This window comes from Gracilinanus agilis, chromosome 6 (assembly GCF_016433145.1).
Source record: "Gracilinanus agilis isolate LMUSP501 chromosome 6, AgileGrace, whole genome shotgun sequence".
Classification (NCBI taxonomy): Eukaryota; Metazoa; Chordata; class Mammalia; order Didelphimorphia; family Didelphidae; genus Gracilinanus; species Gracilinanus agilis.
The window spans coordinates 209,220,778-209,244,531 of NC_058135.1; the positions used below are offsets into that span (position 1 = coordinate 209,220,778).

A 23,754-nucleotide genomic window follows, 5' to 3' on the forward strand; every position below is an offset into this window, starting at 1 on the left:
AGAGAGAGAGAGAGAGAGAGAGAGAGAGAGAGAGAGAGAGAGAGAGAGAGAGAGAGAGAGAGAGAGAGAGAGAAGAGAGGGTAGGGTTGGGAAGGAGAATATATATATATATATATATATATATGTGTGTATATATATAATCTTTTTTCCTCTTTAAAGTAATTTTGATGAGAGTGAGACTCAAGCATTGTATCCCCTCCATGTTCCTTTCCAATATAAAAGCTCTTCCTTCCACACCTCTTTTATGTGAGAAAAATTTCCCCATGATACCTCTCCCTTCCCTCTTCTCCGAGGGCACCAACCTTTCTCTTTTCATATTTTTTTTTTTCCTGGAAATCATTCCAACATAACTGACTCACATCCAGGCCTTCTATGTAAACTCCTTTTAAATACCTTAAAAATGATGTTAAGAGTTGCATTATCATTTTCCCATAGAAGAATCTATTTAGTTTAACTTTATTAAGATCCTTATTACTCTTTCATGCATACTTTTTTATGATTCTCTTGAGTCTTGTATTGGAACATCAAATTTTTATTCAACTCTTGACTTTTTATTAGAAATGCTTAGTGTTGTGACAATTAGATAGCACAGTGAATAGAGTACCAGACCTGAAGTTGAAGGGACCTCAGTTCAAATCTACCCTTTGATACCTGCTAGCTATATGACCCTGTACAAGTCACTTAACACCAACTGCCTACCCCTTAATGCTCTTTTGCCTCAGAATCAATACTTGGTAACAATTTTAAGGCAGAAGATAAAGTGGTGTTTTTTTTAAGTAAATACTTTAAAATTCTCTATTTCATTAAATATACAGTTTTTCCCTTAAAGGAGTTTACTCAGTTTTCCTGGACAGGTTATTCTTAGTTATAATCCTAGACCCTTTGCTTTTCAGAATATCATATTCCAAACCCTTTGATCCTTTAACATGGAAGCTGCTAAATCTGGTGTGTTCCTGACTGTGGCTCCACAATATTTGAATTATTTCTTTCTAGTTGTTTGTAATTTTTTTCTCCTTGACCTGAGACCTCTGGAATTTGGCTATAATATTCCTGGAAGTTTTCTCTTTCAGGTAATTGGTATATTCTTTCAATTTCTCTTTAATATCTAAGATATTGGGAAAGTTTTCCTTGATAATTTCTTGAAATATGATGTATAGGCTCTTTCTTTGATTTTAACTTTCAGGTAGCCCAGTAATTCTTAAATTACTTCTCCTTGATTAGTTTTCAAGTCAGACATTTTTCTGATGAGATATTTCACATTTTCTTCTATTTTTTTATTCCTTTGACTTTGTTTTATCACAGAGTCATAAGCTTTGACTTCCCTATTCTAATTTTTAAGAAAGTATGTTCTTCAGGGAAGTTATTGTACCTCCTTTTCAAGTGGTTTATTCTGATTTTTTTCATGATTTTTTGTGCCTCTTTTACCAGTAGGCCAATTGTTTTTATTTTCAGTATTTTTCTGTTACATTTCATAATTTTCATAATTTTATTTTGCATTACTCATTTCTTTTCCAATTTTTTCTTCTACCATTCATCTTTTTAACTATTCTAGGAATTCTTATTCATCTTGGGTTCAATGAACATTATTCTTTGAAGCTTTGTTTGCATCTAGTTTACATTGTCTTCAAAGTCTATATCTTTGTCTTCCCTACCACAGGAGTAGCTTTTATGATTAAAAAATTTTTGTGTGTTTTGCTCATTTTTCCAAGCTACTTAACTTTTAATTTTTATGTTAAAGCTGAACTCTGCACATCTGGAGGGAAGGAGGTGCTATACTATGCTTCAAGTTTTTTGTGTTGCTGTTTTCAGAGCTAGTTGTGGGGTGGGGCTGTCTGCAAATTGTTGGTTCTTCCAAGGTGGTATGATCTTAGGAGAGGTATGGTCACTGCTTTCCTTGTCAGTGCTCTGCTCTTTATCCAGGAAAGGCCCATGATCTTCTGTAGCCACAAATGCTAGTCTCCTCTTTGCCTTGAAATGGCAACCAGGGCCCTTGCTTCCTTGTGACAACAACCAGCATACCTCTCCCCTGAAACTGAGACCCAGAATTGAATATGAGCAATAGTTACCAACCAGTGCCAGCTGTACTTGAGTCAGCAAAAGGTTCCCTGTAATCTATTTCTGATTGATTTTCTGACCTTTTACTGTTTCTGGGCTAAAAGTTCCTAAAGCTGCTGCTGCTGCTGCTGCCACCACGTGTGAGAGCTGGACAACTTTCCCCACTAGTGTTACAAACTTCCTAAAGCTTCCAGAGCTCTCAAGTTTTCTTTTGCCAGAAAAAGGTTTTACCCTAGAATTCTGTTGGCTCTGCCACTCCAAAATTTGGTTGAGGAAAGTGTTGATAGAGTTAAATTGAATTGCCTCTAATCCTTCATCTCCTAATTCTCTATTCTTATAAAATATACTGATTTCTTCCTTCAGAGCTCTAATTTCTGTATTTAATTCCTTAATATCTTCCTTGATAGATACTGATCTAGTCTCTAATCAAGGGCCTCTGGGTAAAGGGGAAAACACTAACTTTTGTGATAGCTCATTCAATTTTCATATAGCTCAAATTAAGAAGTTTTTCTCATAGAAGTAAAACTTGCCTCTCAAAAATTTTCATCTATTAGACTTTGTTTTGCCTATCAAGGCCAAGGACAAGATTAATCCTTCTAATCAACAAATTCAAAATAATTATCATGCTCCCCCCAATCTTCTCTACCTCAATTATCTTCAGCTCCTTTGAAATTTTCTCATATGTCATAACTTTCAGTCACCTAAGATCTTAATTATATCCTTTTAGCTCTCTAGCTTATTAATGCTCAGCTATCTATATGCCTATCATCCATGTGAGGATTCCCTCTAATGATGAAACCTGCAACTCATGCTGTCCATTTGAATGACTCATACATATCCCCATGTAAAAATTTTTATATCCCAAGAATACCAATCAAGTATGGAAAGTATATATTAATTATCTTTCACAACATAATCGATTTTCTTTTTTTATCATGTTTCATTAATGACTTCCTTTTCAATTAATCTTTTATAATCCCTTGATTGTAAAGCATTGGGAAGTGGGGGGGGCTTTTCATTGTTCTCTGAGTTATACTAAACTTGAGCTCTATAGAGACTACAGGTCTCTGGAAGAAAACTGTGGGAAATTTAAAATGGTTTTAATTATTTCAAAAATCTCTCCAAAACAATCTATCATACCTTCCTCTGTGTAACAATTTTGGGACCAGCTCATTATCCATTTGTAGTATCTGTCCAAAATTAGATAGAGAGAAGATAGATAGATGGATGGGATGATAAACATATATACATAAATATATGTAGTTATGCTTACTGATCAATACTAATGGAAGTACTGTATAAGCTATCCATCCAACTGCACATTATAGTTTGAAAAAATAATCTTTATTCACTTTTAAATTACATTTTTGGGTATAGCTTAGGCTAGACAGTCATTAGGAACCCTTCCAACTCTAAAATTCTATGATTCTGAGGTGACTGTGCATCAGTTATACAGATTCTATGGCACATTTTCAGATTTGTTATAGGGAGTATAACTTGAATATAGAATCTCATCACAGAAATGATTTGGTTTTGAAAATGAAAAATAATTCAAACACTGTATTGTTATGGTTACTACTCTTTTGTTATCAAACTTTAACTAAACTTCAATTCCACTTCCACTGAATTAACTAGTTGCTTAGTGGAAGACTTGTTTAATTTACTTCACATAGGCACAATCCCATTGATTTTTCAGTATAGTGACTTGAAATTTTAGTGATTCAGAAATGAAGAAGGCTTTAGAGATCATCAAATTCAAAAAGTGAGAGATCTAAGACCCAAAAAGAGTCTCATTACATGCCTAAGTTTGCTCAGCTATCAGATACTGAAACAGGTAGGATAAAAATTCAGCTTCTGAATCCCAATTTAACAGCCAAGATAGTTACAACATTAATTTTGATTTAATCAACTCTATCAGACAAAAAAACTTAAGAACCTGAACAAGGAATCTAATTTGTCTAAAACTTTCCAATTAAATTGGTTTACTATACTCTGTAAAGGGAGCCGGAGAAGAAAATGGCAAACCACTCTGGTAAATTTGCCAAGAAAACCCCAAATGGGGTCACAGAAAGTCAGACACAATTGATACAACTGAATAACAATAAAAACACTCTCCTCACTAAAAGATCATATTTTATCATATTCCTCAAAGCACTTTGTATAGCCCCATCCTAGGCACTTAAGACAACCCTCTTTGTATCCTACTCAATTGTGTCTTATTCCTTATAATATACGATAAGCTCTTTATGATCAGGGGCTATGTAATTTTTCATGATTATATTCCTATAGCATAATAAATGCTTTTTGGATTAACTTGAATTGAATGTTACTGAAATTATGCATTATCCTAACAAAAAAGTATTATAAGCCCTTTGATGACTCACCATATCTTAACTGTTCTAAAACAGTAATAGTAGTATCTACTTGGTAGGGAATATAAAATTTTTCAGTACCTATGATAATAATAGCAATGATAATGTTGATGATATATATTAAATTTTAAAGTTCTAAGATGATTTATACACATATACCCTCTGAACCCAGTATCTTAATCCATAAAATAATCATCACAAAACCTATCTCACCAAATGTTCTAAAAAATTAGAGAAGATAAAATGATGAAGCCAAAGTCATGCAAATAATGAATGTAAAGCCAGAACTTAAAACTCTAGCCCTCCTTCTGTTGTTTGTTCTTACAGCTGGCTCCGCATGTTTTGACAACTGACAATTTATTTTTCCCTAATGCATTTCATATGTCAAAGAAAATAAACTAAGTCACTCAGTGTTGAGTTTTAAAATCAGTTCTGATGGAAATAATATTTTTATTAGAAAATATTCAACAGCTCTTTGGAGGATGAATGCCAAACAGGGATCCTTATCAACTATGTACCAACCTGCTACCCTTGTCAAAAGAAGTCTAAGTGTCATAGACTCTTACAGAATATCTTCATGGAATGTTCTAGAAATAGGTGCTTCATAGGAAGCACCTGGGTGGCTCAGTGGATTGAGAGCCTGGTCTAGAGACAGGAAGTCCTGGGTTCAAATATGACATCATATACTTCCTAGTGGCCAAGTCACAACCCCCATTGCCTAATCCTTAACACTCTTCTGCCTTAAAACCAATACACAGTATTGATTCCAAGCTGAAAGTTAAAGGTTTTTTTTAAAAAAATAGCTTCGTAAGACTAGATTTTTACATTTAATCTACAATTTGGGAGTAAAATATTTTATTAAAGGGAAAAGAAACAAAAATATTTTATATTAAATCATAAGTTAGTATCATATAGCTTTAAGGAATTCCAGGATGAAGCTTCTATAAATCCTGAAGGTTAAAATAATGGTACTTTTGTACACTAACTTTTGCTTGTACACAATTGAGAATTTAATGTCTTTGAAAATCTGTATTATAAATTTGCATATAGGCTATTTTGTTTTGATTACCAATTAATAACTTATCTATTTTGCTTTCACAAATAGGTATATAGTTTTAGAAATAGACTGCAACTCAGAAGCCATCTTATCCAGGCTCCTTGCTAATCAAATGAGGAAACTAAACCAGTGTGTTTAATGATAATGATGACAGTTAACATTTAGATAGTGATTACTAGGTGCCAGTACTATATTGAGAACTTTATCTCAGTTGACTCTCAAGACAACTCTGAGAGGTAGATGCCATTATTATTTATCCTCATATTACAGATAAGGAAACTGAGGCAAAGAGTTAAAGTGACTTGTCCAATTAGTAAGTGTCTGAGACTAGATTTTAACTCAGTTTTCCCTAGGGTTAGGGCTCTACACACTATGTCACCTAGGTGCCCCAAGTTCATATAGTTAGTAAACACGAAAGGCAGAATTTGAACCCAGGCCTTTTGATTCCAGATGGAGTGTTCTTTCCATTTTACCACACTACCTTGCTGTGAAGGAACATGGAATGCAAACAGTTAACATGAGCTGGCAGTAGCTTAGGTGGGATGGGTGAGGCAAAAGAAAATGGTAGTTCTACTAGAAGGGAAAAAAGGATTTCCTGTGTTGTTCCCTCCTTCCTCTACTGCTGAGGATGAGTTTTGATTGCCTACCCCAGTATAGGAAAAAGTTCCCATGTAGTTAAGCACCCTAATAATTTCTCTAGTACTAGAATTTAGCCATTAGTAAAAACATGAAATTTAACATGCCATGAATGGAGAATTGCATCTGAATTGAGGTCAGGGGTATATCAGACGAGAGTTAGTGTTGAGTATTCACTGGACAGAATGGTCCAAGAGGTGACAACTTTCAATCCTATCTTTTGCCCATAGTCCCTCTCAATAATTTGGGGTCTAGGCAGTCTCGGTTCCTTTAAACTTCCTGTGTGACCTGGCCAATACAAGGGAACAAAATCTATCAATATTCTGCCCTTTCCTTAGTTGAAATTGCAAGGTCTCAGGTATCTTTAGAAGAACTCTTGCTCTCACAGATAAGTCAGGTTCCCAAACTTTAATATATTGCCTTCCTCAGCATTCAACATAGTTTTGAGGGGTAAGAGATGTCTTTCTCTAAAGCCATAAGCCTGAGCCCCTAGCAATGTACTTCCTCTATGATTATCTATTCAGAATCAATTTAGTCAGTCATTCTTTAGAAAGGGGTGTAAATAAAAGGTTACAATAAAAAATTAGTACAAAGAATCCCAAGTCTAGCACGCTCTCCCATCAATACATGCAGAATCCATGGAAAAGTGGATTCCAACTTAGAGAACACATGTAGCAAAGGGATAACTCAGATCACAGATGTTACAAGTTATTTTCTCTTACTTATAATATGCTTTAAAAGTTCCCCTTAAGCAGAGTGAATCTTCATACATTTATCTTTGGCTCATAATGCAGATATTGTAAAGTGATCTAAAAGTGATGCTAGAACACCAGCAAGAAGGATCTCTGCTGGCAAAGGGGGAAAGGGAGAGAGGGAGATTTGATCAAGGTTCTTAAGCCCCAAGTGGTTCTTCTTTGGAAATGTGCTAGAAAGCCATACTTGCTCCAATTTCTGAAAATCAATCCCTTTTCAACCTTTTAATAATTATAAATCATCCTTTGTGATATGGACAACTTTCTGAATCTGATACTTGTGCAACATCATCCCAATTAAAAGACAAAAATATTTAGTATTTAGTGTAAGGCCTGTGATTGACTAATAGAAGGATTCCTAACTAGTTAAGGTATCAAAAAAAAAAAATAAGGTAGGGTGGTTTCCACCTCATCCTCTACTTATTGTCCTCAGAAAATCTTCTAGAGTAAGTCTGCCACAAGGAGAGCCTTTGCTGATTTTTGCATTATGCATATCAAATGCCTTCCCTAGAATTTGGTTCTAAAGAATCTGAGGAAAGTCCATGTGGAATGGTTCTTACCTACATGGTAATTCATATTCTTCCATACCTTGACAAACATCATGCAACATCCTAATAGGCTACTGCCTGACTTTTTGCTTTCAAAAAGGGCCTTCTCCATCCCAAAATAATTAAGGAAAGGAAAAATAGTCTCTTCTTAAGGGATGGTCCCATTTGGCATTCTCTGAACATGTATGCTCTCCCTACAGGGATTTGGGATTGGCTAGAAGCCAACCCCTTCCATTTCAAGTGAGAAACTAAATCAGTTTAGGGCAGTGATGGTGAACCTATAGCATGGGTGCCAAAGATGGCACACAGAGCACTCTCTGTGGACATGGGGCTGCCTCCCCACCATCCCCACAGAGTTCATTATTAGAAAGGCAAAGGGACTTGGGTGGAGCTGCTCTTCTCCCCCTCTCCACCACACTTGACAACATGTTTTCACATCACCAGCCCCTCTGCCCAGCAGCCCAATGGGAGCACATGGGGGCAGGGTAGGTAAGGTGGGTAGCTCACAGGCTGTGAGTGCTAGAACCACTCCCCCCCCAACTCTACACCCACCCAAGGACATTCCTCACTTCACCCACCCTTCCACCAATGGGAGTCCAATGGGAGTGCTTCCTCCCTCCCGTGTGTGGGGGCAGAGTGTGCCTCACACTTGGTGGAAGGGGGGGTGGGGCATGGCATGCAATCTTTTGGGGGGGCAGGCATAGCACTCTATCTCTAAAAGGTTCACCATCACTGGTTTAAGAGCTGCAATTCTTGTCTCTTAAGTAGCAACACCTCTAGTGTTAGTTCAGTTGGTTGTCAAGTATCACAATAATGGGCTACAATTCCATCAACCTTCCTCATATAAGTAGCCCTTTCTATGTTAGACCTTCCCAACACACAAAGACCATGTTCAATCTCTAACTTAAAAAGAAAAAAAATTCAAGATATCAGTCTAGTATATGTGTCTATATGTTCTAAGTTCCCGAAGAACTGGAAATATTTATTGAGTTTGTTGAACTAAATTGTTTGAATTTTCTAGGACATGGTTTGTGTAATGGTGAATAATTTTTAAATTTTTTTTGTATTTCAGAAATTTGATTCAGTAGAAGATATAATTGAGTACTACAAATTATTTCCTATTGTGCTTATTGATGGAAAAGATCAAACAGGAACCCACCGGGAGCACTGCTACCTCAAGAAGCCTCTTTCACTCAGTAGAATCTACTCTTCCTAGAAGGAAATGAGTTCTTCATTTTGTCTTTATTTCAATAGTTCTTGTGTCCATGACATTCTGCAGGGACTTCAAGAGATGACCAGTTGATTTCATTATGAGTGGAAGATGGACATTTTTCAATAAAAACTGGGGAAAATCTCTTTAACAGTTTATGTAATGTCCATGAACCATTAAACTAGAGAACAGACAATTATAATCTAAAAATTTCTATTGGTCTGAGGTTGTTAAAATAGACTGCAGAACCTGATCATGTCTTTAACTAATTCAAAGCCTACTGATAGAAACCTATCCAAAAAGGCTGTCAATAAAGAAATCCTGAAAGCCAAATGAAGAGTCCAGCTATCCTTAATTATTGATGAGACTATTCCACCTATGGGGCAGGCAATTTAGCCTACCAGAAGTTGCAAGAGGAACCCTAAGGAAGAGAAAGGAGGAAGCCTGTACCAGGAGAGTCAAGCCGTTAGCACCACTTCCCTTCAGACCCCCACTGAAGTTACCCAAGGACCTAAAAGCCCTGGGAATAGCAGTACTATATAAAACACTGGCTCCTTTTCCAGTCCAGTCCTTGTATACATTATTAAAGAGAACATTCATTTGAAGAAGAGATAGACCTTCCTTGTCATTACTAACTGATGACTAACTACCACTAACAAGAAAGTAAGACCAAGAGCGCTGAGACTGATAGTTCCCCACCACCTCCATCCAGTCCTTCTCCCAGTTTATCCTCCAAAGTCAAATCTGTGAAGACAGGACCTGATGAACACTTCTGTAGGTGTTGCAGGTCTAATACCATGAACTATCAAAAGGAGAATGAACTATCCCTACTTCCTCAGCAGTAACAGCTACTGAAAATCTAGAAAAGATTTAAATGATCACAAATCACTTCTTATAAGGTAGATCTTTTCCAGGCTGAAATTGAAGATGACAGTAATTAGCTCCTTTCCCACTAAAATCCTTGACACTGTCATAAGTTTCAACATCACTAACAGATATATTTTCTCAGTAGAAATGACATTAAAAATATACATTAACATCTGCTTTGATGATGTACTTCAAAAACAATTCATCTAACTTATAGCTGAAATGCAGTAGAATGGGAGTTCCTTGAGAGCAGGATTGGCTGCTTTTCCATTTTATCCCTAGCACTTAACACATTGTTTTGCATGGTAAACACTTGACAAATGATTTTTTCTTTCACTTATTACAGAGTTAGAATTGACCTATTATAAGGAGATTTGGCAGGCAGAAAACAAATAACAGAAATATATCTGACTGTAAATAGAATGTAAAGATCAGGACAGGCCTCCTATAGGGGGTAGCATTTGAACTGGACCATGACGGAAGCCTGGAATTCTACAAGGGTGAAGTGAGGATGGAGTATATTCCAGATACAGAGGACAATCAATGCAAATACACACACATAGGACATGGAACATCAAATATGAGAAACAGCAAATTAGCCAGTTTGGCTGAAAACTCAGTTTGTAAAATAGAGTAAGATGAACTTAGCCATAAAATGAGGAGGGTGGTGTCAAAATGGATTAGAAAGCAAAAAACAATAATTTTTATATGCAAGAAGTACACCAAAAATTGATGATGAATTAAAATGAGGGGTTATTGGAACTTCTCATTTCTTAGGTGAATATAAAAAAAGTTTAAGTGGTAGTCATTCTATAGGTGAAGGCGATAGCAAAAATATATGTGGTTAAGAGACTACTAAGAAACTGCATTATTTAGGCCCTATAGAAATGGAATACACACCAATACAACATGCCTCTAAGATATATAAGTGACAGATACATGATGATTAATGAATGGGAATAATAAATAATATATCAGTTCTTCAGCATTGTATGGCACCTTTACAAAGCTCAAAGAAGGGATAAGACATAAGGAATCCATAAATAAATGTAGAAAAACCAAAATATTCCAAACATTCTTTGTAGACTATAATGCAATAAACACTATTACCATTAATTAAAATATTAACAAAGAATTAATAAAGAAAATATTAATAAAAGACTTGGACTTAGAGGCCAAATAATTATATCCTGAAGAATAAATGAATCAAAGAAAAATAATGAATAATTATATTAAAGAAATAAGGAGACAGAATGCCCAAGTTTTGGGAGCAAATCTAAAGACATCCTTGGGGGAGATATATATCTTTGAACATTAATATTAACAAAAGATAGAAAAGGAGGCATTCTTAATTTCATTAGTTGAACATGAAATCACAAAAGAAAAGTAACAAAACAATCCCCAAAGAAGAGCAAAAGTAGAAATCCTGAAAATGAAATAAACAGATTTAAAAAAAAGACTATGGAACTGGTAAGTAAAAATAAGAATTGATTACTGAAAAGACCAATGAAATATCAACCAATCAATAAGCATTTATTAAATGCTTACTATGTGCCATACCAGGTACTATATACAGGAGACACAGACACAAATAATAAATCATTCTCTAGGTTCTCAGAGTTTCTAATGGGGAGACATGAAAATATGCAAGGATATGCAGAATAAGTATAAAGAGAATAAATATAAACAAAAATATTGTTAAATATAAGAGAGTTAAGAGGGCACTAAGTTGAATGAGATAGAAAGGGTTTTATGTAGGTTATTGACTTTCATCTTGAAGGACGAGAGGGATTCTATGAAATGCAGGTGAAGAGGGAATATACTCCAGACACCAGAGAAATTCAGTACAAAGAAAAGGAAATGAATAATTGAGAGCTACATTTGGGGAAAAAATAGAGACCAGTTTGATTGGATCACAGAGCATTAGAAAAGGAGTAATGTTCAATGATTCTGGAAATATAGGTTGGGGCCAAAAAAACTCAACAGAGGAGTGATAGTCGATTCTAGAGTCAACATGAACCACTGGAGTTTATTTCATGGTCATATTTATGTTTAAGGGAAAAAAATTACTTAGTAACTGAGTAGAGGACAGAGAAGAGGAGTGAGAAAAAAATTGGGGCAAAGAAATTAATTTGAAAGCTATTAAAATAATCTAGAAGAAGGGTCATAATTTACTGAATGAAAATGGCTATGTAATGAGATATAATGGTTATGTAATTATGTAAATGAGATATGGGGTAGAAAATGCAAAATTTGGCAAATTGATATGTAGGATGAGGAAAAATGAGGAAACAAGGATAATATCAAGGTTATAAATCAAAAAGGCTAAAGGAATGGTAGTACCTTGACAAATGGAGAAGTATTAAAAAGGGGTAGTTTGGAGGGGTGATAAAGACAACAATTTCAGTTTTAGAAATGATGAATTTGAAATGTCTCTAAGAAATGCAGTTAGAAATGTCTAGCATGCAACTGTGAAAGGAGATCTGAAAAGTCTAGGAGATAATGGAGTTACATATACAGTATAGATTTCTAAACCATCTGTATGGAAATGATAGTTGGGGTCTGGAGAGTTCACCAAGAGAATTTGTAGAGAAAAAGGAGAAACAAAACTAGGCCTGAGCTTTAGAGAATACCTGGAATTGGAGTAGGGAGTGATATTGGTAACATGTCAGCAAACCAGGCCAAGGAACAGTCAGTCAGAACAGGGAGGAGAAGAATTGCAAAAGTAGATTTACAAAAATCCAGAGAGAAAAGAGGATCCAAGAGGAGATAGTTATGGTCAATATTGCTAAACAGATCAAGTAGAGTAAGGGCAATGTAAGAAATTGTTTTGTAACAAAGGGTTTTTTTCTTTCCTTTTAAAAGAGAGGTGGTGATTGTTATTTGAAAAATAAAATTAAGTTAAAAGGTTTTTTCCAAATATTCACTATTAACAGTCTTAGATTTATGGCAGAAATTAATGTATAGTTCAACATTAGGAAAAATAAAACTGGATTGTACTTGAGATTGTACTTGAGAAGACATGCAGATGTATCTGCTCTGCAACTGATAGTCTTAACTGCACGGATTACAAAAGTTTAGTAACTTTTATCCAGTTTCAAAGATATAAGATCAGAGGAAAGAAGTTTTTTTTCTCTATATATCCTATACCATACTACTTGCCCTGAGGAAAACTATAAACATAATAAAACATTAATTACAATGAATAAATAGCATCTATACTAAAAACCTTCAAAACAAAGAACTTATTAATATTGAAAAGACTAAGATATTTTTAAATCTACCTAAATCTAAGACCTAGTAATATTTGTAGAAATAAAAAGGTAGGAAGGAAGTTTGAAAGAAATGAAAAAGGAAGAAAAGAAGGAAGAAAGCATAAAAAGAAAGGAAGAGAAGCTGTCTCAGTAATATCAGGAGTAAAGTACATATGCTCATTATCTTCATTCTTATTTGACAGACTGCAAGAAATAGCAGTGACAAGGAAGAGAAATCAAGAGAATAAGCATAAGAGAAAGGATAATAATATTATCACAATTTGACTACATAGTTTTACTTGGAGAATCAACCATGCCAAATTTAATGCAATTAATAGCTTCAATAAAGAAGCAAAGAGGTCAGTTGGGTAGTTCAGTGGACTGAGAGCCAGGCCTAGAGATGGGAGGTCCTGGGTTCAAATATGACCTCAAATAATTCTTAGCTGTGTGACCCTGTGCAAGTCACTTAACCCCTAGTGGCTAGTCTTTACCACTCTTCTTTCTTGGAACTAATATATAATATTGATTATAAGGAGGAAGGTAAGGATTTTTTTTTAAAAATAATAAAATAAAGAAGCAGAATACAAAATAAATACACAAAAGTCAGTGACTTTTCCATATTTCATTAACAAAACTCAGAAGGAAGAGATAAGAAAATAAACTTAAGAATACAACAAAATTAAGAAAATACCTAGGAACTGGCATGCCAAAACTCATTTAAGTCTTTAGTCTACCATTAAAACCAATATTTACAAATAAAAAAGGAGATCTAAATATTTGGGAAAGTTTTTAGTATTTTTACCAGAGCCATATAAACATAGAAAAAAATTATTATATTATCCAAATAATGCTACAGATTTATGTAATACCAACTAAGATCACCAAATGGATATTTTATCAAATTAGACAGAATAATAAAATTCATTTGGAAGCAGAAGAGTTAAGAAGATGAAGGCATATTCTACAAAGCTTATAGTGTTAGAGAGTTGCCTAGAGTACTGACACATCTGGGGACACATGGCTAATGTATATAAGAGGCAGAACTTGAAAACATTTTTTCTAGCCTTAATTTTGGATTTCTCTCCATTATATCACAGTCTACTTTAAAAATAAAACAAAATTATAGCTATCACCCAATTATCACAAATATCAATGCTTGGCACAATCTTGTAAATAGTATATACTCAATAATAATTGTGGTTTAAATAAATGTATGGTGATAGTTCTCATATCTCCCTTAAAGATTTACTATTTCTGATCATTCTTGTCCTACATGTAGTTATGCTAAATGGAGAAGAAGGAATATGGCATCAGTAGACTATATGTAATCTATGGAGTCCATGTGTTTCATGTATGCATAAATATGTGAATTCACACAATAAAGTTCTCCACCTATTAAAAATACTAAACAAAATTACCTAGTATCAGATAAAAATATTAAAATTAGTGAAATAGCTTAGATGAGCAAAATTTAGAAATTAATTAACAAATACTTCTTAAGTAGGCACAAGTTCCTACTATGTGCCAGCCACTGTACTAGATGCTAAAGATGTAAGTATGAAACAATCATCATTCATAAGGAATTTCATTTCTATTAGGAGACAAGTATATGTACATATATGTGTATAAGTAAACACATACATATGATCAAAGTGATTAACAAATTTATCTCATTTGCTCCTCACAACAATCTTGTAAGAACTATTCCATCTAGCTTCTTCAACAAGAGAGAATATGTAGAGGGTAAAGGGAAAATTATCTAGGATGGAACCTTAGAGAATACCCATATTTGATACAATATGATAAGCCACCGAAAGAGACTGAAGAATAATAATATGGGTAGGAGAACCAGGTGAAAACATTGCCATGAAAATCCTAAAGGAAGACAGTAACTAGGAGAGGTGGTTAACTGTCAAATGCAGCAGAGGTTGAAAAGGAAGAAATGATCATATAATTCCGCAATTAGAGGTCACTGATAACTTTAGAATGAGCAATTGCAGTTGAGTGGTGAGGATAGACACCAGACTACAAAGGATGTAAGTGAGAAAGGGAATCTGGCACATCAAATGTAGACAGCTTATTCAAGGAGGAAGGTCGAGAAAGGGAAAATACCTCGAGTGTACAATTTGGTCTAGTGATGGCTTTTTGGTAATGGTGATGGGTTTTTACTTGGGTTTGGGGGGGAGGGGAAGGAAGATAGGTATGATTGAAGGCAGTAGGGATGGAACTAGTAGATATGACAATGAAGATTTGGGAATAAAAGGGAGATGAGTGAGGTTGCAATTTGTTAGAAAAGACAGAAGGTTTAGAGTTCAGTAAATCCGGGGACACAAATTTTTTGAGGAAGCTACAACTTTTGAAAAGGACAAAAACTGTTGGGAAATCTGAAAGCAGTTTTGTAAAAAATATATTTCCACTGAGAAAAAATATTTAAAATAAAAAGAAATGATAAAATTGAGGCTTTTATCTTTCACATTTGTGATAGAAATAAAAATCAGAACTAGGCAAGATATAGAAGAAACTAGAAAAGTTATCTCAATTATATAATTTTTTAAATTTTAGTAAAAATAAAATCATTGCGGCTAGAATCAGAATAAAAATATATTTTTGGAACAATTCTTGCATCAAATATCTTATGTAAAAATCTATTATCCAAAACCTTAACAAAATTGATGCAAAGATCAAGATTACTCTCTAGTAAAGTGATTGAATGTCATAAAAATGACTTTCAAAAGAAGAAACATGCCTTCAAACCATATGAAACAATTTCATTATTATACCAAAAATGAAAATCAAAACTAGGATACTACCTTACAATCATCAAATTCATAGATATATATTCATAAAGATATATATCAAATTCATAAAAATATATATTTATAAAGGACTTAGAATTCATAAGATGTTCAAAAGTCAAAAAATTCATTATTGGAGCTGTGGTAAGAGAGGCAAACCAAATGAACAGTGGAAAACGTGAATTTGTTCAATCACTCTGGAATCCAATTTGAAATGATGTAATGAATGTATTAAATTATTTGTACTACTCAGTCTAGTTCCCAAGGAAGTTGTTCCCATAGAACAAATCCCAAAAGATGAAAAGACCATATACAGAAAATGGTGATGTACATAGCAACATTACTTGTAATAATAAAAGGCTGGGAAAAACATGTTCAATGATTGGGCAAACTTAACGAATTGTTGACTGTAAATATGATGGTATATTGCTATGATGGGGGGGGGATGTTGAATGTGAAGAATTAAGAGGGGGGTAAATGGTTCAAAGGAAAGAGACACTTTTGCCAGGCAGTTGTTTCATTTACCACTAGGTGCCAGTCTCAGAATCTTCAGGTACTTCTACAATGACTACCCTAATAAATAAACATTAAGAGGAAACAAAATTGTAGTTGTCTACATTGTGCAGCAATACTGTCGTTGGCAAAACCAAGGACATACTCCTTCTTTCTGTTAATCAATAATCAGTTACTGCTATATGTTTCTTTCCTCCTAACTCCTATCCCAGGAGCATAGTTTTGAAAGGGTATGGTTTGACTGTTGAAATGTATCTTTTCTTTCAAAATGTATTAATCATGTGGGAAAAGAAAGAAATTTACAGCCATATCAAGCATGTATTTGTTGACAGAAAAACGTTATGATATATAGTGCACCCATAGCAATAGAAATATATGACAGTTTTTCAATTGGCAAGTGGTGAAGTGAGAGTTCTAATAATCAGTAATAATTGAAAAATGTTATTGAATGTTCACTGTTATTGAACCAAACTATTTTAGAACTATTCCATTTTAGGAAATCTGATTATACTAACCAACTGTGGCCTAGCTGCATAACAGTGATAAACAGAAGTCTTAACATCTTTTTTATTCTATAGTCTTTGCAATGAAAGTTGAGGTTATGGATCCAAAATTACAGAATCTTTCTTACTTTGACCATTAGTTTTCTTTAATGCACTTTTCATTTCCCAGTTTTAAAAACTAAACCTCGTCTAAATTTCTATTAAAAGTTTCATGGAGCAACCCATAAAGCAGACTGATTTTATTAAATATGCTGTATTTATTCAAATAGTCTATCATATTCCCTGAGATCATGGAATGGTGATATTGGAATCTAATTCAGTACAATGAATCTTTTCCTATTTTTAATTTGATTTTTTCAATTAAGCATTTCTTGCCTTTCCTCTTCTTCTTTCCCTACCTGAACCCTTGTAAGAAAACTCTTGTAATATGTATAGTCAAGCAAATTCCCTCTTTGGTTATATCTAAAAATTCATGTCTTGAATTCATCACCTTCCCTGCCAAGGAGTAGTTAGCATGTTCAACTTGACTCCTCTGGAATCATGGTATATTAACTGATCAGATCTTTCAATGTTATTTTTCTTTAAAATGTTGTTACAACATAGTATAAATTGTTTGGGGTCTATTCATTTCACGAGTCTTCCTAGTTTTCTCTGAAGCTTTCCACTAATTAATTGAAATTCAGCAAGCATTTATTGCCTACTATTTTCATAACCTGACGTTCTGAATTTTTCAATTGGCAATTGAGAGTCAAACTAAAAAGAAATAACTGAAAAGGGTTCCACTGTTTTTGAACAAGCTGTTCAAGCACCCCTAGGCCCAGGGAATATAAAAAGAAAAAGTTCTTATCTTCAAGGAGACTACATTTTACTAAAAGCAGGAGGAAAAGTATTACACACATAAACATAAGTAAATACAAAGTAATTTCAAGGAGAAAGACTAACAAAAGACTAAGAATAACTAAGAATAAGAAAGTTACAAAAGAACACTTCAGAAATAGAAGATGGCCTTGAGAAGGCAACAACATGGAAGATGAAATATCATCTATGGTGAACAGCAAATAGGCCCAGTTCACCTTGAAAAATGAGTAAATGGGGGGAATTTATGTGAAATAAGTATCAAAAGCAGAGCTGTGGCCAGAAGAAAAGGGTTTTAAATGGCAAACAGGGGAAGTTGTATTTTATCCCAGAAACAACAGGGATTGAAGCTTCTTAAACAAGAGTGACATGGATAGACCAATCTGGCAGCTTTGTGAAGGATAAACTGAAGAGATTGGAAATAGGAAAGACTAACAGACAATTTCTACATGCTTTATGATGAGAGTCTGAATTAGAATGATGCCTATGTGAGCTGTAAGAATCCAGATAGAAAAGATCTTTTATAGATCAATACTACTTGGTAAATTATTGGCTAAAGGGAGAGAAGAGGCTAATTATAGGGTTAAGAAACCAGGTGACTGGAAAGACGCTCTCAATAGAAATAAGTGAGTTAATAAGAGAAATGAATTTGAGAGGGATGGAAATGAGTTCCATATTGAACATGTTGAGTTTGAGATGCCAATACAGCTTCCAAGTGGAAATGTCCAGCAGGCAATAGGTACAGGCCCAAAGTTCAGGCAAAGATGTAGATTTGTGAGTCATCTGCATGGAAATGATCACTGAACACATGAATTCATTCAAGAGAACAAATGTATCATTCTAAAGGAGAAGTGGTAAAATATATCAAGCTAAAAAGTAACTTGGATTATACAACACAAGTTTCTCCAAGTTTTAATTTCTAAGCTTCATTCCAGATTAAACATTCTATGTTCTGTGTTCTAATTTACCTTTCAGTTCTAACATTTTACATTTTTAGAAATTAGAGCATTAGAATGTGAAGGCAGCTTAGAAAAACCTTAGTCTAATCTTCTCGTTTTATAGTTTAAAAAAGACCCAGAGGGAAATGTCTTATAAGCTCAACTAGCCAATTAGAGCAGACCTAGGTTCCAGCCCTTGTTCTTCCACAAACTTGAAGGTCATATTTGCCTCTGCTGACACCTTTTATGTTCATTTCCCATGATAAGAAAAAGAATAAAGGAAAAAAAGACAAAGCAATTATGCATAATTTTTTTCTTCACTTATTTATTTTTGCTTTTAAATCACTTTTCAAAGGCCAGAAGCTTTTGCAAAGCTGCTATGACTGCCAGTCACCATTGGTAAAAGTTTTAAACTACAGGAATATACAGAATTCTGGATACTTATAGAAATAGTCTTGGACCAGAACCCTCCTGAAAGACTTACATAAAAGAATGCTATCCACATTGAGAGAAAAAACTATAGGAGTAGAAATGCAAAAGCAAAACATATGACATCACTTACCGCATGTATATATGGGTATGTGACTTGGAGTTTAGGCTTTTTAAAAAATCACTCTATAGCAAAAATGAATAATATGGAAATAGGTATCAAGGGACAACATTTGTACAACCCAGGGAATTGCGTGTTGCCTCTGGGGGGGGGGGAGGAAAGATGGGAGGGAAAGAAAATGAATCATGGAAACATGGAAAAAATTTTTTAAATAATTAATTTTTAAAAACAGTCTTGGACATATTCCTACTCAAATTCAGGAGATTTAGACCTGAGACTTCTATTAATGGTAGCTCATTTCAAGGGTCACTAGATGGCATAGTGAATAAAGCATTGGGCCTGAAAGCAAGAAGATTCATTTTCCAAAGTTCAAATCTGGCCTCTGACACTAGCTGTATGACCCTGAGCAAATCACTTAACCCTATTTCTCTAAATTTCCTCATCTATAAAATGAACTGGAGAAGAAAATAGTAACCCATTCCAGTATCTTTACCAAGAAAACCTCAAATGGGGTCATGAAGAGTGAGACACAACTGAAAAATAACTGAACAACATATATCCAAGTGGTCCTACGATTCCTTTTAGAAGAAAAGCCCCAGATTATGTGTGTGTGTGGTTAATTATTTCAGTACTTCAAGAATCCTAGATTGCTTAGTGTGGATTCTCCCTGTGTCTTACACAATGATCTTTAGATGTTGCTTTGGCTGCAAGATTGATCATATTATAGACAACTTTGTGATGAAATACTCCGCACATATCTAGATTGATCTTTGTCAGAAAGATCAAATCTGTCAACAGGCCCATTCCTGAAACTTATCCAGGTTGGTAAGACCTTCTAGAACTAAGGCTCTGATCACATAACTTCTTGTCAGTTCCATAGCATGATAACACATCAGAGTAGGATGTTAGTGAGGCTTATAGTCTGAAGAAATTTAACATAAAACAACTAAAATGAAAGTATATATAAAATATTCTTAATAAACTCATTTATATCTGCAAATTTAAAATATTGTGGCATACTTAATGAAGTAGAAATAATAACAGAGTATTAATAAGGAGTTCTTCATTAATGAGCTGGGTCCACAAGTCAGTGTGGTCCCTTTGGGACCTAATAATTATTAAGGTCAATTTCCAGCTGAATTTCTATGAGAAAATCCATTCCATTTCACACTCTAAAGAATACAGTTGAGACCATCAGAAATATGTTCTGGGTTCTCCCTCTCACCATTTTCGTAAAGCAATAATTTTTGGTACTATTCCAAAAGAATTTCTTCAAACAAAAAGCAGGTAAATTTTCTGAGAGAGAGAGAGAGAAAGTATACCAATTAACTCAAGTCTGGGTAATAATAAGGTTAATGATAGGGGACAGTTGTTTAATTAACTTCTTCAAAATATCAAAGGATTCATAAACTTGTTACTTTATTACCTCTGACAAGTGTCAAATCAAACCACTTTGCAATTCTTATTCATGTATTTCCACAGATAGTCTAAAGAGGACTCATCAATGTCCAAATCACCTATCCTCCATGTTTAACACATAACTAAAATCAGAGTAAATGCATTTAACTAGAGGATTATTGAGGTCATTCGTCTTGTTATTAGCCGAGTCTGTATGAATGTAAACTTTTATTGTTAAGGTAAGAGAGATTTTGCAGAATAAATTTCCAACAATTAATATATATTAGCTATGACCTCTATCCTCTCTCAACAGCCTTCTTTCTAGGACTCAATTCTATTAGTCCCAGGGTTTTTGGAATTAATGAATCCAAGGATTTTAGGATTTAAAGCTAGAAAGGGCATTAAATATTCTCTTAGTTCAAAACTTTCATTTCACAGATAAGAAAACAGAGGCCTAGGGAGTAGGAAAAGTCATATAATTATTAAAATCAGAATTCAAATCCAGATCTTCTGCCTTTTAAATGTAACCACAAACATTTTCTTTTGGAAAACAAAAGTGGCATTTCACCAAGTGGCAACATTACTAAAAAAAAATTCCCTAGGCTCCAAATTTCTCCATTTGTTTAACATCTGTGTTGTCAAGCAATTAAGAAAAGCCAAGTACCATTCTCTGCATGTGTTTACAAAATAATGGAGGTGATCAGACAAAAGAAAACTAAATTTAAATTCTTCCCAGGACTGGGATGGCATCACAATTTCTGCCCAAGCAGACACAAATCTTGATGAAATATAGCCATGCTGACATTGAATTCACAAGAAAAGTTTTTTGAACAGAAAGATGAATTATGAAACCATTGAGAAAAAAATATTTCAAGCTCTCTACTCTGATTTTAACTTTTGTTCCTGATGACTTTATTTTGATCTCCCAAATAATAATGAAATATATCCAATCTAATTATTTGATAAGATTGATATATTGTTCTATGCTAGTCTTGTTGATGTTCATATGCATGCCATTAACATGTCCTATCAATTACATTTTTTATGATTTACCATGAGATTGGTAGCTCCACTGTTTATTTTTTAAAGTTAATTATTTGAAGTCCTTTCTGTTGAAAATATTGCATCTCCCCTCCTAAATATATAAAATAGGGCCATCTAAATTTCATCTTCACAAAACTATAAAGGAGTTGAAAATGTGCGTGCATTAGTTAGCAAATAAAGTAGATGACTACATATTTGACACAAAATCAGACCACTGGATATGCTGTTAAAATACAAATTTAAATTCTGACTACTTGATTGGCAGGAGTTTCATTCTGGAATGTCAATTTGCCTGTGCCTCAGTTTCTTCTAATATAGTTGATGATCTCTAAGGTCATTTTCACCTCTAAATCGTACAAAGTTTATCTTTTATGATAACATTAGAGGTGATTGGTTTCAATGCCACTGTAAATCTGTATATTTGTGATCCTAATTTCACATATATTCTTGAATTTAAGCTTCCAAGTAATCTTATAAGACATAGAAGATATCGATTATCTGCATTTTTTAGATTACAAAGGTTCATATCTCTTTGCTCTAGAAAAAGCTAAAACTCAGAAATGCAGAGTAACTTACCCAATGACACAAAAGTAGCTAATAGCATAGACCCAATTCCTGAGTCCAAATCAATTACAAAAAATTTAGTGTAAATAGAAATATAGCATTCCTTGAAGATATGGGTTTATGAGTGTAGGGATTATGAAAGTTCATTTAAAGAAATATTTTAGGTTGTAAGCAGAAGGGTACAATGCTGATAGGATCAGATTATCATTTACATGGATTAAGTTATATTTGAATTTCATCCTTTTGTCTTTGCATAATGGGTACATTCCACTAATGATTTAATGATGTGGAACAAATAAAGAGGGATATGAACCTTGATATTTTGCATTTCCCTTCAGAATCTATAAAGAATTACTTTATTAGACAAACATTTTTCCTATTCAAAGAAACAGTTCTTTCCTGGGCTAATTCATAATTGTGGAAAAACATGGAATTGAAAGTTTGGAGACTTCAGTCCCAGCTCAATCACTTGAACATATTGTTTCAGCTCTCTAAGGTAAGTTTCCCCATATGAAGAACTGTGTAATTTATCTTAAGACTCTTACAGAGAATAATTAGTTCACCCTTAGGAGATTAATTCTGTTTCTTAAACAACTCACCAGCTCTGCGGGCTATATACTGCTAAATACTGAGCAAAGAAATTTGCTATGTGTAAAGATTTATGACTTATATACACCATTAAATTTCAGAGTTGAATTTGATTTCATCTGAACTACTGAATTGTTTGGGGCACGTAATTTAAGAAAATAGATTAATAAGAGCTAGGTAGCACAACAGTGTCAGATGTGAAGTCAGGAAAAATTGGGTTCAAATCAGGCCTCAGATATTTCCAGCTCTAAAACTCTGGGAATCACTTAACCTGCCTGCCTTGGTTTCTTCATCTGTAATATAGATAATAATAGAACCTTTTTCTCAAGGTTGTTAGATATTTTTAAAGGACTTTACAAACCTTGAAGCACTAAACATATATATATATGTATACATACATATGTATACATATATATATAGGAATGAATATACATATGGATTCACATATATGGTTACATATGGAGAATTATACACATACACATTATATATAATGGTATGGAACCAGAATGGTGAGATCAAAGAACCATACATTTTGAAGGGATTAAAGGTGTTCAGCTTGGAGAAAACTTGGGACATTAACTATCTCCAATTATTTGAAAAGATGGGAAGGGAAATTAGAATTGCCATGCTTGACTCAAGAGGGCAGAGCTAAAAAACATGAATAAAAGTTGGAGAGGGAGATTTTTGACTTCATATAATGAGAAAAAAAAATCTAAAAATTAAAAATGTCCAAAATGGGAATGGACTACCATGAGAGGTAATGAATTCCAATGGAATGTTTCAAGCCAAGAGATGGCAACTTATAGCAGTCAGTGAATAAGCATTTACTTGGTGTCTACTAGTAGCACTATGCTAAGTTGCTAAATGCTGACTGATACTCAAGCATGAGTTGGCCTAGAAGATGTCTAAAGTTCCTTACCTCTGATTCATTAATCCTATAAAGTGAATATACTGAACAAGACTTTATCTAAGGCCCATTTCTATTAAGTAATAGTAAAATGTAGCTAAAATGCTCTAGAATGAGTATCATTGTATAGTATTTAATTAGAAAATTCAGGGAATCATTAATCCACCATTGTGTAAAAGCAATATACCCACTACAGTAGGCCGACATGAGTCTGACCAAAAGCGTGGACCACAACTATTCCTTACTTAAAGCCATCTGCTACCATACTTTGTGTAACTGAGGAAAGAGCACTGAACACAAAAACAGCTTGGTCAAAGTACCTAACTGGTACTTAATAGCTGTGTGACC

The 23,754-nt window shown here is 34.0% G+C and overlaps 1 protein-coding gene across 1 annotated transcript in view; it reads left to right on the forward strand.

Annotated features, from left to right (window-relative positions):
- The window catches only part of CLNK (cytokine dependent hematopoietic cell linker), a 193,637-nt gene extending 185,001 nt beyond the window's left edge, over positions 1–8,636 (forward strand). The window contains exon 13 of the mRNA XM_044681759.1: positions 8,493–8,636. Coding sequence (XP_044537694.1) covers positions 8,493–8,636 — 144 coding nt within the window. The remainder of the gene's footprint in view (positions 1–8,492) is intronic.
- The last annotated feature ends 15,118 nt before the right edge of the window (positions 8,637–23,754 follow it).